This window comes from Miniopterus natalensis, chromosome 3 (assembly GCF_054644295.1).
Source record: "Miniopterus natalensis isolate mMinNat1 chromosome 3, mMinNat1.hap1, whole genome shotgun sequence".
Lineage (NCBI taxonomy): Eukaryota > Metazoa > Chordata > Mammalia > Chiroptera > Miniopteridae > Miniopterus > Miniopterus natalensis.
Window position 1 is genome coordinate 73,161,982 of NC_142083.1, and position 14,218 is coordinate 73,176,199.

Below are 14,218 nucleotides of genomic sequence, written 5' to 3' on the forward strand. Positions count from 1 at the left end.
TTGACTTTTTTTTTTTTTTTTGCCTTTTTCTGGATCTGTAGTATACACATTAGAGTGTGAGCCCACCCAATTTGTTCTGAATTAATTTCCACTTTTTTCTTCTAGCAGTTTGGCGTTTCATTTGGATTTCTCATCATCTAAACTGTGATGTTGTACACTGACCTGCTTTACCTAAAATGTCTTTTTTTTCCCTTCTAGCTCTGTCTGATCTGGAGCTTGTCGCCCAGTCTATTATCTTTATTTTTGCTGGATATGAGACCACTAGCACGTCTCTTTCCTTCTTTATGTATTTGCTGGCCACACACCCTGATGTGCAGCAGAAATTACAGGAGGAGATTGATGCAACGTTTCCCAATAAGGTGAGTGGGTGATACCTGGAGAGGGAGGGAGAATGTGAAGCCTTAGCAAGAATGCCTCCTCACCACTTCTTAGGAGAATTTTTGCAAAGAGCATAAGCATCAATTCTTTTATCGGTGCTGTTTAGGAAGGATGTAAGGAGACAAAAACAAATCAATTTAGGTAATATGTGCTTTTCACAGATTATAAGATCTTTGAACAAAGTGGTTTTCTGGCATATCAGTTATCTGTTATCACAATAATGTCAAGTGAAAATAAAAATTAAGAAACCTCAGTGGCAATTAACAATAAACTCTTATTGCTCAAGTGTCTGGGTAATTATCTGTGTTGATATTGACAGGACTTTCTTTGGTCTGGCTGTTAGCTGATCTAGACTGGCCTTGGCTAAGCTGGTGGGCGACTCAGCTCTACACATTCTCCACACATCTCCCATACTCCAGACAACTAGCCTGGGTGTGTTCTTCTCAGGCAATTGTCGAGGGAAAGAGCAAGAAGCCCAAGCATATGGGTGCCTTTGAGAATTCTGCTTGCATGACTCTTAGCCAACATTCCATTGATTCAAAACATGCTACATGGCCAGCCCCAGCATCATAATAGGAGGGCACCACACAATTAGATGACTAAGGGCATGGACACAGGCAAGGGTGGAAAACTGGCACAAATAGTGCAATCTACACCCTGGGTAAACATTGTAGACTAGGAGAAGCCTGATATACAGGAAAGAGCATAGGGTAGGAAATAGAAGACAGAGATCTGAGTCCAGACTATGGTTTTGGACAGGTCATATGACTTCTCTGAGTTATAAGCCTTTCAGGTATAAAGATTTTAAAACCTACCTAATTAAAGATTATCTTTCTTCTCAGGGAAAGCCCACATTGGCATTCTTTTGATAGTAATAAGATGGAAAGGTCACTAAAAGACAGAGACTAGCTAAAGCATTGTGTTCTGCTTTGTTATAGTAATAATTACAACAACAACACTGATAGCTAACATTTGCCCCTTACTGTATATGTCTATCTTAAATGTCTTGTATTTATAAATGAACTTAATCTTTAAAATGTTCTATATTAGCCAGGATAGGCTAGTTTATACCTCAGTAACAGATTGGTCCTCAAATCTCAGTGACTTTACATAGCAAAAGTTTACTTCTCATGTTTATATGTCCAACATGGATTGTTAGAAGAGGATGGGAATGGGAGTCTCTGTTCCACATAGTTATGTGGAACTATAAGCTAAAAAAGCCCCACTTTCTTGTAGCTGCACTTTCTGGAACACAAGGCCTTCATCTTGGTTGGGAAATAAAGAACTAGAGTGTTGCTCACTGGATTTTCAAATGTTTTGGCTCAGAACTGACATACATCACTTCAGCTCACAGCCCATTCTCAAAGCTGGTTTCCCTAATTTCAAGTGGGCTGGGAGATAACAGGAGACTACATGGATATTGGGTGAGCAGTGAATGTCTCTGCCACACATCCTATGAAGTATCAACTCTAATTATCTCCATGTAACATATCAGAAAACTGAGCTACCGAGAGATGAAATCACTTTCACACACTAGCCATATAGCTAGTGGTGGAGAAGCCACTAGCCTAGCCCTTAACCTCTGCAATATTGCCTCTTCAATATAACACCACATATTGCCCACACTGCTTCAGATATCTGACAAAACTGGAACTGTTTGTGGTGTGAAGAGGCTGGCTTCTGGGGCTGGAGAGGCTTGCCTGAGATCTTCACAGCTTACAGTGAAACCCTGAAGCAACAACTAGGAGACTGTTCCTGCAAGGCTGCATGGCACTGAGTGGGGTTCCACCTCTATATAACCTTCACTAGAATGAAAGCGTGCGCTCTGGTAGCCAGCATCCAGTCACACCCTTCTTTTGCCATATTTGGTTTAGAAAGGAACTTGTTTCTCTCCACGTTATTTATAGAGTTTCTGTGTGTGTAGTGTTTCCCTCCAAATTATATAGATAATCTAAAGGGTTAGCAAGCAGGCTTTTTCAACTAAAACACTTTATGTCAAGTAGGGATTTTTCTCTTTTACACATTCTCTTTCCTTGGTACAGAAGTGTGGCCTCTCTTTTGAAAGGAAACAGTGACGTTGACATATTTCAGTTAAGAGTATGGGTCATAGTCTATTAGTCACATTTGTTCACATGAGATTAAAAAAATCACCACATAATAATGTGAGGGATTTGGGGTCCTGTTTATGGAATTGTCCCCAAGGTCTCCCCATAGTCATAACTACTCCCATCTCCATGGCCATTAAGCAAGCCAAAGGACAGGATAGATATTAAAATATCTATAAATCCTAAGGTCTTTCACCAAAAGAAGTTATTCTTTGGAGCTGCTAACATTTCTACAGAACTACATAGACTGAGGTGAAAGCTGATCTCAAATCTCAATTTATCAAAATCTGTTTCTTTCTTCCCAGGCACCTCCCACCTACGATGCCCTGGTACAGATGGAGTATCTCGACATGGTGTTGAATGAGACTCTCAGATTATTCCCAATTGCTGGTAGACTTGAGAGGGCCTGTAAGAAGGATGTGGAAATCAATGGGGTGTTCATTCCCAAAGGGACAGTGGTGATGGTGCCAAACTTTATTCTTCAACGAGACCCAAAGTACTGGTCAGAGCCTGAGGAGTTCCGTCCTGAAAGGTACTGGGCCCGGGAAGGGGAACCCACCCTGATCCAGGCTGGTTGGAGCATATTCTGATGTCTGTTGGTATAGATGATGAACATGTGCATTTATTTGTATACCTTTTTATTGTTATAAGTTTGTTTTTCCTACACGAGTGATTTTATTTTACAATCTCTAGACTAGAAAAAAAGAGTCCTAGTTGGCTCAGTGCTTAGAGCATTGACCCGCGGATTGAAGGGTCCCGGGTTCGATTCCGGCCAAGGGCACATACCTCAGTTGCAAGCTGGATCCCAGGTCTGTGCAGGAGGTGACCAATCAATGTGTCTCTCTTACATTGATGTTTCTCTTTCTTTCTCTCCTTTTCACTCTCTTTGAAAAGCAATGGAAAAAATATCCTCAGGTGAAGATTAAAAAATAAGTTGTATTTGTCTATAGTCCCAATACCTTAATATAGGTGTCATTAATAATGTGATGTATGTCATTATTGGCATTTTCTATGCATATGTAGATTTTAAAAAATTAGAATGATAGTATGTTTTACATTACTTATTTTATTTAACAGTAAACTATAAACTACATCCTATGTATAAAACACCATTCTCTATATATATCTATATATCTATATATCTGTGATTGTATGCATATGCTATAATTTACTTAATCCCTATCTGATTTTAGGAATATGGCTGTTTTTCTTTAAGTTTTTCTGTGCTATTCTCTTTAACTCTCTGAATTTACCGCCAGTGTTCCCACATTCCATTTTTTACAAACATTGGCTGCTGTTCCTCTATCATTATTAGGAGGGTGCAGGCTGACAACCTGAGAGGTCCTCACCCTGCTGGTTTAAGCAGCCCCTTGAGGACAGAGGTGAATACAGGTCCCCCAGTCTGTCTTGGGCTGCAGTCCTGTGTCAGCTTCCTCCTACGCTCAGTATTTGGTGACTCTCCAAAGGGAGACCATCTGCTTCCTAGACCTTCTAAGACACTCCTCCTTAGGGGTCTTTAGCATGTTCTTCTGTAAATTCAGAGCCAAGGCCTGGCTTTGGGCACAGCTTGAACTCTGGAAAGAGCTGATGCTTCCCATTTATTGTATTGGTGAGCAAAATTGGAAAGAACTATTGAGGACACTCCCTCAGATCTAGACTTTTATTAGCACAACTATAAGATCCCTAGTGGTGTGCATCTTGTCTCATTTGCCATGGTGTCTTTAGCTCTGGCATAGCTTATACACATAGTACTTGTTGAAAGAAAGTTAGTTGGCCTGGCCGGGCGTGGCTCACAGGTTGAGCGTCGACCTGGGATCCAGGCGATCAGGGTTCGATTCCCGGTCAGGGCACATGCCCGGGTTGCGGGCTCAATCAATGACTCTCTCGTCGTTGATGTTTCTCTCTCTCTCCCTCTCCTTTTCTCTCTCTGAAATCAATGAAGATATATTAAAAAAAAAAATTAAAAAGAAAAAAAAGAAAGTTAGTTGACCAAGTCCTCTGTTTTCTGTGGTTCCCCCAAACTTAGAAGTTCCCCCCCCCATAGCTTCATGAACATGAAATCAGAGACCTTTCACTTTAAAAAAATTAACTGGGGTAACATTGATTAATAATATCATATAGACTTCAGTTGTACAGCGTTATATATAATACAACATCTGTACACTCTTATGTGCTCACCATCAACGTCTAGTCTTCTCCCATCACCTGGCATTTGACCCCCTGCACCTTCCTCATCCTCCCCACACCCTTTTTCCCCTCTGGTAACAACCATTCTGTTGTCTGTATCTGTGATTTTATTTTTATTTGTTTGTTTGTTTATTTGTTGCTTTTTGTCTTGTATCCCATGTATGGCTGAGATCATGTGGTTCTTGTCCTGTGCATTTGGTGTATTTCATTCAGTGTAGCACCCTCAGAATCCACCTATTTTGTTACAATTGTCAACACTTCACTTTTTTGTGGTGGAGTACTATTCTGTTGTATATATGCTGCATATCTTCTTTATGCAATTATCTGTTGCAGGACACTTGTTCTGTTTTCATGTCTTGACTATTATAAATAATATGGTGGTGAACATAGGGGTACATGTATGTTTATGAATAAGTGTGTTCAAATTTTTCATGTACGTCTCCAGAAGAGAGATTGCGGGGTCAGACAGTAGCTCTTTTCTTTTGGGGAGCCTCCATACTGTTTCCCATGGTGGCTGCACCAATTCCTATTGGTACCAGCAGTCTCTAGGGTTTTCCTTCTCCACATCCTCGCCAATATTTATTTCCTGTCCTGTTGATAGCAACCTTCTAATGGGAGTGAGGTGGTATCTCATTGTAGTTTTGATTTGCATTTCCCTTAGAGTTAGTGGTTGGTGGTGAGCATTTTTTCACATATCTGTTGGCCATCTTGTACTTCTCTTTGCTTCACATCTATAAAATACTTTTTTTTTTATACCTCACTCGAGGATATTCTTTTCCATGGTTTTTCAAAAAGGGTGGAAGGGGAAGAGAGAGAGAGAGACATCGATTGGTTGCCTCCCATAGGTGCCCAGACTGGGGCCTGGGATCAAGCCTACAACTGAGGTACATGCCCTTGACCAGAATCGAACCTGAGATCCTTCAGTCCAAGGGCTGACTCTAACCACTGAGACAAACTGGCAGGGGTTATGAAATACTTTTAATGAGTATATGTGTGCTCATCACCTGCCTTACAGCCGTCAACCCATGTCCACCGCCCCATCCACATGCCACTGACACCCTCCTCCTGATTTCCATATTAAGGCACACCATCTGTAAATATTCTGAATGTTCTCCAAAACATAAAAACTCTTAAAAAATACATAACCACAATGCCATGATCACTTTTCCCAAATACACATTTTTCCTTAATATTATCAAATATTGAGGAATCAAATTTGAATAAAGCATAGGTCCAACTCTCAAGGAATTTATAGCCTAGTAAAAACAAATAGACAAGGAAGCCATGATCATACTAGAGCAGAGCAGCATGATATGCCCATGTAAGTCATCCGATTTAAGCTATTCAATGGGGGAGAGAGGGGCAGAAGGGGAAAGGTCAGAGGAGGGGGGAGGAAAAGAGGGAAGGGAAGGGAAAGAAAAAAATAGCAACTTAACTAATAGGAAATAATTATTCCCGCTTCCTTCCTCCATGAGACAAGTATGAGTTTGATGGAGGCAGGAACCTACTTTTCCTTCAATCAGTCTCATTTACTTCTTGCCTTTCAGAATGCAAACATCTCAATACCCTGAATGTAATTTAGTGTTTACAGATAAATTTTCCTTTAAACAGCATTCATGTCATCTCTTCAATGAAGCTGAAAGTTCCCATAGGGTAAGGGGAATGGAAAGGATCTGTAGCTTACAATTCTCACAGCAAAATAACCATAGTAGGATCTCACTGACTAGCCCACAGGAGCATCCTGTATACTACTGGTTGAGGTGCCTAAATAAGAATTCCCAACATGTAGCTCTTGTGGTGCTTATGTTTTACTCATTGTTTTCATCTACTGTTGTGTAACCAGGTTCAGTAAGGAGAACAAGGACAACATAAACCCCTACACATACATGCCCTTTGGAAGTGGACCCCGAAACTGCATTGGCATGAGGTTTGCTATCATGAACATGAAAGTTGCTATCGTCAGAGTTCTGCAGAACTTCTCCTTCAAACCTTGCAAAGAAACACAGGTCTGACCCTTACCATGTTACCATTGTCTAGATAATGCTTTGCTGGGAAATTTTTTAAAAAGTGATATATATAATACACACACACACACACACTAACACACAAACATGCCTAAGAGTTTCCATTGATTCATGTCAAGCAAGGCCCTATAATAAGGCTTATTTCTAGGACTCACGCATTTATTATGCAGCTCCTTTCCTTAAGTAGGCTTTCTCAGAGAAGAGGAGGGTGATGGAGATGGCTTCCACCTTATTTGTGGTTTTGGGCAGCTGTGTAGCAGTCCTGTAAGTGTGTACAAATGGGGGACTCAGCCCTGAGAGGGAGTGGGTCTCTGGCACACCTGGGGTGGGTAAGACACTCTCTGAGAGCTCCCAGTCATCTGTGGCTGGTGCTTCTCACCCTCCATGATAATTTTCTTGCCCTTCAGTCAGCTGTGATCAGAAGGTGACTGTGTTGGTAGCTCCCCCAACACTGAAGAAGTGATTGGGAGAGAATAGAGCTAAAAAATTAGTCAAAACACTATATATGTCTTCAGAAGTTTACTATTTACACTACACTTGGGAGCCAGGAGATGTCAGAAAACAGGCACAAAGCTTCACAACAACCTTTTCCCATCATGAAACTGGAAGGTTTCCACAGGGAGAGGTGGCTGGACTCTAGAAGTCAAGGATGGTCACACAATTAAAACATGTAATATGTACTCAGGGTTACTTTGCAAGTTTCAACATGCACAAAATTAACTCTGTGTAGCTTTTCCAAAAAGTTTTTCATAATGCCTAAGAATCTGGTTTAAATTTTAAAAACTCATCCTTTTTACTTAAAGTTTAAACCAAACATAAACCAACATGATATTGTCTCTGGCCTGGTACAGAATAGGTGTTGTATTGATATTTTCTTGAATGAATGTATTGATGAATGCTTTCACTGACCAGTCTTGAGGCAGCTTACTAAATAAGTATAAAAAAGCAAAGATAGATTATGCTAAAAGTAATTTTTATATGTTTGTACAGCACTGTTGCTCAATGTATCTCATCTACTTTGCTTCTGTTGTTGACAGTGCTTCATTAACTGGTTCTCATATGCTGTTTAACATTTGCAGATCCCTCTGAAATTAGCATCTCAAGGACTTACTCAACCAGAAAAACCCATTGTTCTAATGGCAGAGTTGAGAGATGGGACTGTAAGTGGAGCCTGACTTTCCCTAAGGACTTACACTTTGTTCTTCAAGGGAGCTGTATGCCCAGACACAAGAGATCTCAATGTACTTTGTGAATAAAACCCAGAAATGAAGATGAACTTAATTTATTGCACTTGATGAATGACTAGGGATTCTGTACATTCATTTAGCTCTCTCAATGTCTACATAGAGTATTTAGTCACCTCCCTTATATTACACAATATAAAGGAGATGACTAAATAAGTGCCAGATATGTAGACCCAGCTTACTGGGCTCTTATAATACTATCTCCATCTACTGTTTCTTAACACTAACCAAGAATACAAAATTTTCTACAATTTTATCAACAAACTTTAATGAAAAGAAGAATTATTGTGGTAACAGCAGTAGTGACATATCACATTTTATTTTGAATATTCTATATCATATATTATATTGAGCGTCTCAATAAACATCTCTTCACAGTAGAATTATCTAATGCTTTCGTGCACTATAGGGGGGAATTTATAGAACCAAGTCAGTGGGAGCCAGTGACTAAATGTTTTTAATCATCACAATCACTGATTGGATGGGGCCTTTTTCACAACTCACTCATATTAAGATAAGTGAGTAGAAAGGGGATGGCACAAGGTTTGGCTACATAAAGGAGTAAATGTATTAAATAAGTAAATGTATTATGGATAATGAAAGCCAGGCTCCTCTCTCCTAGAGAAGAATGTCTATGATTCAGAAAGAGAGAAAACTCAAAAGAACCCTATGGCCTCAGAGACTGGAACTGAATGTATTGTGTAAATTCATGCTTTTCTACATAGAAAGATGATAGCTAGCTAGCTACGTGTGTGTGTGTGTCTGTGTGTGTGTGTTTACATGACTGTGTATACATACAAGTAAAGGGGGAGGGTCCCAGCAGCTGTCCTGATAGGAGGGTAAAGATTGCCACGGCCAGCAGGGTGTGGTGGCTAAGATGGAAGGCTCTCTCTGAATTCATTAACTGGATCTGCCACTTAGAAGCTGGGTGAAGAACCTCAGAATCCTCATCCATGAAGCAGGGATGATAACACCACCTACTTCATGGAAGTTAATACAGATGAGACTCCCAGAATAATTCCCAGCACATGGCGAACCAGCAACAGTGCTGGCCATTGCTGTTAAGATTTATACTTTTACAACAGCACTCTCTGAGCTGCAGAGGTCATGGAAGCAGCCAGATTTGCCACAGATTAATTTGCAGAAGAGCCAATTTGTTGAATGACTCAGTCATTGGATTCTGGAAGATACTTTCTGAAATTTCATTTCTTCCCCATGTTGGCCTCTGTGATGCTGCACTATGATGTGAAGAAGTGAGTTTTCTGTAAACGCACTTTACTATTTACTTCTGGACTTACATCTTTCCTGACATCTGCCCTGTTACCTGCATTGTCCCTTTCTATGGCCCACCCTGCTGCCCTCATTCTATTGGCACATTGGTATTTTGGTGAACTATCCCTTAAACAGATTTTACTGTTTTCTCTATTTTTGTGGACTATGACAGTGACAGAACATTCTAGGTCTTAATGTCTTATGGTTTTGGTGAATTGATTTATCTTGAAATGACTTTAGGTAAAGTGTCAGAGGCAGGCACTGGGCTTATAGCCAGCTAGCTGCTCCAGGTTTCAATAGTCCCTCAGCCCTGGCCACATTTGCTGAAAGCTCGACCCTCCCTATTTCAGAGACTTGGAAGTGGCTTACATCATTGTTCCCATGATCCTTCCTGTTACGCATGCCGTAAGAACTGGTACTAGTGATTAATTAATTGGACTATTTACAGAGTGATGTGACCTCTGCACTCTCTATTTTATTAATTTTTTTATATTTTTATTGATTTCAGAGTGAGAGACGGAGAGAGAGAGAGATAGAAACAAGAATGATGAGTCATTGATCGGCTGCCTCCTGCATCTCCCCTACTGGGGATCAAGTCCACAAACTGGGCGTGTGCCCTGACCAGGAATCGAACTTCGATCTCCTAGATCATAGGTTGATGCTAAACCACTGAGCCACGCTGGCCAGGCCATCTTACTAATTTGGAGGGTGACTGTGCAAAGTGAAGATGATTCCTTCATTCATATAGTCATTCAAAACCTCCATGCCAGGTATAGAACTCTTAGGCCCCAGGAATATAGAACTGAATAAGCCATGGCTTCTACCCAGGAGGATTTCATAATTTAATTGGAGAGACAGAAACATAATTATTGTACAATCATGAGCCCACAGACACCATTTTTCTGGCCCATGAGGGAAGGAGACTAGATCTGTATTAGTCTACTAAAGCTGCCATAGCAAAGTACAATAGACTGGTGGCTTAAACAGCAGAAATTAATTTTCTCACAATTATGGAGGCTGGAAATCCAAGGTCAAAGTATCAGCAGGATTGGTTCCTTCTGAGACCTCTCTCCTTGGCTACCAGATGATCATGTTGTCCCTGTGTCTTCACATAGTCTTCCCTCTGTACCTGTCTGTGTCTGAATCTCCTTTTCTTGTAAGGATACCTGTCATATTAAATTGGGACCCACCCATATGTTTTCATTTAAAGTTAAATAGCACCTTAGAAGCCCTGTCTCCAACTATAGGCACATTTTGAGGTGCTGGAGGTTATGATTTCCACATATGAATTTTGGGGGTAGGGAACACAGTGCAGCCTATAATAGAATCTGAGGGGAGCCCGTGGGCCTGCACATGGATGTCACAGGAGGACTAAGGGAACCCCACACACAGCAGTGAACATGCACTCTTATCAAGGCTGGGTGGAGGGTGGGGCTAGGCCCTTGATGCCTATTAGAGGCCCCAGGTTAGCAAGGGAGACTCTCACGCCTGATAGAACCATGAATGCATCAGTGGACCCTTGAAGACCCTCTGCAGAGCCAGGGCAGGAAGAAGCCATCACCTGCAAGGTACAGGGTGAGGTGATGGTCTGAGGCCCACTTTCCCATTTCCATAGTTCACATCCCCAAACATCCCAACCTCATCCTGGGAGGAGCTGGAAAAGAGGGGATCAGCAAGGCCAAACTTAGAAGTTTGTTACCCAAATGAAACCAAGGACTTGTTTTATGGAAACAAAAAATTCTTCCACCCCAGTTTTATCAAAGGGAAGGCCTCATGGGGATGATGATCTCATTTATGAAAAGAAAAAAATCTACATTTTCTTTGAGCATCTGTGTGTATTTTCAAAAGTGCTATATCTCTTATTTCTATAGTTGGTGCCATAACACGATTGATGAACAAAGATGAAATGAGGGTGAAAGATCCAAGATGGCAGTGTAGGTAAAAGTTGCATTCACCTCCTCCTATGACCACATCAAAATTACAACTAAGTTATAGAACAATAAACCTGGATAACCATCTGGGGACTAGCTAAACAGAAGTCTTCTAACTAAAGATATAAAGAATTCGTATCAAGACCAGTAAGAGGGCCGGAATGGGAAATGGGCTGGCTTTGCACCCACATATAGGGGTTGAGAATCTGGAATGATATCTCAACTTCAGAGGTCCCTCATGAGCAGGAGGCCCCACCTATGTGCCAGGCTCTCCAGCCCCCAGTACCAGTGCTGGAAAAAAAGAGCCCACAAAACATCTATCTGTGAAAATCAGTGGGGATTCGGTCCAACCAGGTGAGATAGTAGGTTGCTGAAAACCTAGGCATCTTCATCAAGGACCTGCACACAAAATCTCACTTGAAGGCACTCACCTTGTGCTCTGCCAGAGGAATGGCAGCTTGGAGGGCGCTGGAGTCATACAGGGTGAAACTGAGTTGTGTGGCTTCAGGGTGAGGGCCATTTTCCTGTGCACCCAACAGGAGCCACCGTTCTTGTGCAGAGCCCTCTTTACACACAGGCAAATCTTAATCTGCTTTAGCCTGATGAATTCTACTGGCTCTGCCCTGATGACTGCCTGAGACCTTGCCCCACTGCAAAGTCCTCAGGCCCCAAGAACATGGTGACTGCCCTTGGTGTACCCTGAGACTTTGGCTGAGTAGCCTCAGACCCAGGATGTGCTGAGTTTCAATCTGTATTAACGTGGTGAACACCACTCACCCCTGGTGACTCACTGAGACCCTGCCTCACACAACTCAAGTACTACCCGATGCTCTTTCAGTGGCTGAGCCCAAGGGGAAGCCACTAGGTGGTGGTGGTTTGGGGTAGCCTTGGGCCTTTTACTGACCTGTCCCTGGCCTGGCACTTATGGCAGCCAGCCTTGGAATGCAGCTTGGCCCCTCCTACATTCACCCAGATGCAGCATAGAACATAGGCAGCTACCAACCATGGATTGCTTTGTAGCTTCTAATAGGTAGCCAGGGCCAGTCACAGGCAGTCTGACATTAACCTGCACCAGAGTCCATTCCAAAAAACTTCAGAAACAACACACCTGGTGGCTGGCTTCAGACCACAACAGAGCATGAGCTGATTAGCTCCAAAAGTGGTAAAGCCAAAGGGACGTCTCCACAGGGATCAGACCCAGCTGAGGAAAATTCTGCTTCGTGCAGTCAGCCTCCACACAGCAGCTTGTGTACTGTGATCAGGGCCAATTCTCACAGTCAGACAGCCCGAGGGTCAATTCCACCCTCAGATGTGCCAACAGCAATTAAGACTTAACTATAATAAAGAGGCTCACATAACCCACACAAGGAACAATCCTGGAGCGCCCAGCTCAGGTGATCATGGAGACTGTGCCACTGAGCACCATTGAACATCTAAAGCATAAGGCCATTCTACCAGTCTGGGTCCCTCATTGAGGAGCAAGAGGCCCCAGCTCTATGCCAGGATCCCCAACCCCCCAGTACCAGTGCTGGAAAAAAAGAGCCCACAAAACATCTATCTGTGAAAATCAGTGGAGATTCGGTGCAACCAGGAGAGATGGTAGGTTGCTGAAAACCTAGGCATCTTCTTCAAGGGCCTGCACAAAAAATCTCTCTTGAAGGCACCCAGTGAATCCATCTATTCTTCCCCCTAAGTTCCTTCAACATTCTTATATCCATTGTTTTGAATTCTGTATTTGGTGAATTGCTTGCCTCCATTTCATTTTGTTCTTTTTTTCTGGAGATTTCTCTTGTTTTTCATTTGGGGCATGTGTCTTTTTCTTCCCATGTTGGCTGCTTTCTTGTGTGTGTTTCCGTGTGTTAGGTAGATCCAGTCTGATGCAGTGTGAGGTCTGAGGAGGGGCACTGCGACAGTCACATCTCACCTGGGTGAGGCACTGGCAGTGCCCGATGTGAGAGTCAATCCTGGTGACACCTTGATTAGATATGCAAAGGTTGTCCTCTGAAAGAACATGAGCCAGGAGTCTCAGGTTATAATCTGGGTCAGAGATGACGAGTCTAATTAGGATGGGGGGCATGGGAAGTGAGACAGGGGGAGTTTGAAAGATGTTTAAACTCTTAATAAATACTGCAAATAATATCTTCCCCAATTTTACAATAATAATTTTCAAATAATGGTGCAGAAAATTTGAACAAAATGAGAAATATTTTTATAGTAAGTGCTCATGTATACACTACTTCAATTTTATGATTAGCATTTCTTTTTTTGGTTTATCAGCTATCTATCTACCCCTCTATTCACCCATCAACTCATTTTATTATTTGATGCTTTTCAGTGTCAGTTGCAGAATGAGAACACTTTGTCCCTGCAACAGGTGTGTAATTATCTAGATGAGTCTTTTGTTTTTAATTTTTCTTTATTGTTCAAAATATTACAGGTGTCGCATTCCCCCCCCATTGACCCCCTACACCTTGCCCACATCCCCTCCCCAAACCTTCACCCCATTATTGTCTGTGCCCATGGGTTATGCATATATGCATATAACTTCTTTGGTTAATCTCTTCCCACCCTCCACCCCCTTTCCCTCTTCCTTCTGAAATATGACCGTCTGTTACATGTGTCAGTGTCTCTGGATCTATTTAGTTCATCAGATTCTTTTGTTTATTAGCTTCTTAAAGAAGACCTTCAACTTTTCCTGTAGTGCTGGTCTAGTGGTGATGAACTCCTTTAGCTTTTTCTTATCTGTGAAGCTCTTTATCTAACCTTAAATTCTAAATGATAGCTTTGCTGGGTAGAGCAATCTTGGTTGTAGGTTCTTGCTTTTCATCACTTTGAATATTTCTTGCCACTCCCTTCTGGCCTGCGAAGTTTCTGTTGAGAAATCAGCTGACAGTTGTATGGGTGCTCCCTTGTAAGTAACGAACTGCTTTTCTGTCGCTGCTCTTAAGATTCTGTGTCTTTAACCTTTGGCATTTTAATTATGATGTGTCTTGCTGTGGGCCTCATTGGGTTCCTCTTGTTTGGGACCCTCTGTGCTTCCTGGACTTGTAAGTCTATTTCTTTCCCCAAGTAGGGGA

General features: G+C 41.9%; 1 protein-coding gene across 1 annotated transcript in view; it reads left to right on the top strand.

Moving 5' to 3' along the window:
- LOC107540865 (cytochrome P450 3A12-like) overlaps positions 1-8,054 on the top strand; it is a 31,786-nt gene extending 23,732 nt beyond the window's left edge. Inside the window, exons 10-13 of the mRNA XM_016217715.2 lie at positions 199-359; positions 2,789-3,015; positions 6,514-6,676; positions 7,774-8,054. Of these exons, the coding sequence (XP_016073201.2) occupies positions 199-359; positions 2,789-3,015; positions 6,514-6,676; positions 7,774-7,869 (647 nt within the window). The 3' untranslated portion in view covers positions 7,870-8,054. The remainder of the gene's footprint in view (positions 1-198; positions 360-2,788; positions 3,016-6,513; positions 6,677-7,773) is intronic.
- Positions 8,055-14,218: the final 6,164 nt, after the last annotated feature.